Source organism: Charadrius vociferus, unplaced genomic scaffold (genome assembly GCF_000708025.1).
Source record: "Charadrius vociferus isolate BGI_N301 unplaced genomic scaffold, ASM70802v2 scaffold1041, whole genome shotgun sequence".
Taxonomy (NCBI): Eukaryota; Metazoa; Chordata; class Aves; order Charadriiformes; family Charadriidae; genus Charadrius; species Charadrius vociferus.
Genome location: NW_009646843.1, coordinates 1,682,412 through 1,685,118, shown reverse-complemented (window position 1 = coordinate 1,685,118; position 2,707 = coordinate 1,682,412). Strand labels below are relative to the sequence as shown.

Sequence of the window (2,707 nt, the reverse complement as noted above, 5' to 3'; positions counted from 1 at the left end):
CAGCCCGCTGCAATGCCCCAACTGGTTGTACCGCCAGCACCGGGCCGCCTCCTGCCCTGACGCGGCGGCTCCCAGGAACCCTCCCCGGGCACAGCAGGGCCCAGGCCAGCCCGCCACCCGCGCTGGAGGAAAGCAAAGGCAGAGGACAGAAGAATGAAATCCGGGTTTATTGCAGGAAAGACCGAGGAGAGCGGGGCCAGGCCCAGCCTTCATGTGGCTCTGTTGTTACAGGCATGGAGCAGGGCTCCTTCCAGCGCCTCTCGACCTGCTCTCCCCCCAGCACTGGCCCAGTTCCTCAGCTACCCCTCACCCACCCTGGCAGGGGTGATGTGGGGATACCCCGGCTTGGGGAGCATCCCAGCCCCCTGCCCACATGCCCCAGTCCTCTTTCCCCTCCCCAGAGGGCTCCCAGCACGGCAGGGTGCTGGGCTCCCGTCCCTCACTGCACAAGGCACTCATCCCTCAGCCCAAGGGCTCCGTGATGGGAAGCTGCATTAACCACCCCCCAGTGCAGAGTGGCCCCAATACCAGTGACACAGAAAGCACCAACAAAGGTGCTGGGGCAGCTGCCTCCCCCCTCCCAGCACTTATCAGGCTTTCCTCCTCTGCCTTCCCAGTGGCACCAACGCAGACTGGTCCCAGCACAGGGCACTGCAGGCTCCAGGACCCTGCTGACAGGGCAGCCACTGCAAGCAGCAGCTGGAACCCCACAGCAAGGCACTGGGGACCGGGCTTGAGCCTCTCCTGACCAAGACATTAAGTTACTGGGTTGTAGGGAAGCGGGGCGGCAGAGCAGGAGGGACAGGGAATGTCTCACAGGGCGCTTGGTTTCTGCCCCCGTGGCAGAAGGAATCACAGAGCAAACGCTCCTGGAGTCAGAGCACGGGGCACATGCAAGACCCCGACCCTGGCACAGGTGACCCACCGTCTCCAAGACACCCCACACACAGAAGGGCCTGAAGCGCTGCAAGAAGGAAAAGCTCCCTTGTCGCAATCAGTCCTTCTGCCCAGGGCAGCGGAGCGGCCGGTCCTTGTGCGGACCCTGAGGTTGTCCCGTTGCAGCAGCAAGAGACCTTCCCCCTTCACAGTCCCGCTGGCATCCCTTCGCTCAAATCTTCGAGGACTCCACCCGCTCGATCCACGGCGAGTCTGCCCCGACATCCCTGGGCTCTGACCGCAGCTGCCGCAGCTCCCGCTCCAGCACCTGGCTCCGGTGGTACATCTCCATGTAGCTGGCCTGGAGCTCCCGCTGGTATCGCAGCACCTTCTCCTTCTCCTCCTGCCAGGTTTTCCTCTCCAGCTCAAAGTTCACAGCCTGCAGCTGGCCCTGGCGCCGCTCTCGCAGCAGCTCTGCCCACAGCCACTCCACCTGACGCTCCAGGGGCTCTGCCGTGTCGCTGTGAAGGCCCCGGCACTTGGAATCATCAGTTTCGCAGCCAGGGAAGTCCTGGCACGCCGGCATGGGGTCGTCGCCCAGCGGCAGCGAGGCACTGGGCTCTGGGGGGGTCTGGAAGGAGTCTGCCAGTTGTGCCAGCTGGGAGTCCCTGGCCTGGACCTCTGCCTTGGCCTCCCGCAGCTGTGTCTTCAGGCTGAAGATCTCACCCAGCTTCTGAGCCATCTCCTCCTGGGTGTCCCGGAGCTGTTGCTTCAGCAGGGAGATCTCTGCTGCCTTCTGGCACACCTGCAGGGCATGGGCAAGCAGTGAGGAAGGGTTGGAGAAGCAGGACCCCTGGGGTGGCAGCACCCCAGATTGTCACCACAGCATCCCTGGGAGACCATGAGCATCACACCTGGATCGTCCCCTCCGTCCTGTGGCCATGAGTGACACCAGAGCAGGGAACTGCTGCCCCTGTCCTGGCCCCACAGTGAGGAGGGTGGCAACAGAGAGGGAAGGAAGGGAACTCACCTCCCACTTGGTCTCCTCCAGCTTGGGGCTGACACGCTCACCCTGTGTCTGCCGGAGCTTGGGCTCCTCGCACTGGCACTGCTGCATGCTCAGCTCCTCCTGCAGCCGCTTCTTCTCCTGCTGCGCCTTGTAGAGCTGCAGCTGCAGCGCCCGCTGCCCACGCTGTGCCTGCTGCATCACCTGCTGCAGCCTGGCCATGTACATCTGCTTCAGATCCTCCAGCTCATCCAGCCACAGCCGCTGCTTGTCCTCAAACACCTGCCAGAACAGGTGGACACTGGTGAGGGTCTGTAGCCTGCCCCTATGCAGGGCAGCCCCAGGGTGGGATCCCAGAAGGTCCCATGATGTTGGGTCCTCCCATGCTTGGACATTCCCAGCCCATCACCCACCACAACAGGACATCAGCTCCTTCACAGCTCCTTCCACCGAGGCACCCCTGCCCCATAGCCCCACCAGGGTCACCCAGTGCAGCCCCAGCCCCATGGCTCACCTGCGTGAAGGGGTCTTCGGTCTCACTAAGGCTCCTTTTGAGCTGCCGCAGCTCTCCTCCCGTCTCCTGCAGCCGGTCCTCCAGCTGCTTCACTGCATCCTCCAGCGAGTAGGTGAACTCGTAGGGCGGCGGGGGCTCCCCAGGGCTCTGCAGCCGGCTTAGCGTGGCCATGCTTTTGCAGGACAGGGGTGCCTTCTCAGGGGCCAGGGGGTCCCTGGGGCTCCGGGAGACCCTGTCCAAGGACCCCCCGATGTGGTTGATGTGGCCCATGGAGGCGCTGAACTGGCTCTGGGCAGGCTTGAGGCGGGAGC

At 64.1% G+C, this 2,707-nt stretch overlaps 1 protein-coding gene across 1 annotated transcript in view; it reads right to left on the bottom strand.

Annotated features, from left to right (window-relative positions):
* Positions 1 to 663: 663 nt before the first annotated feature.
* The window catches only part of N4BP3 (NEDD4 binding protein 3), a 2,912-nt gene continuing 868 nt past the window's right edge, over positions 664 to 2,707 (bottom strand). Inside the window, 3 exon segments of the mRNA XM_009893354.1 lie at positions 664 to 1,681; positions 1,907 to 2,164; positions 2,397 to 2,707. The exon segment at positions 2,397 to 2,707 is cut by the window's right edge and continues 10 nt beyond it. Coding sequence (XP_009891656.1) covers positions 1,109 to 1,681; positions 1,907 to 2,164; positions 2,397 to 2,707 — 1,142 coding nt within the window. The 3' untranslated portion in view covers positions 664 to 1,108.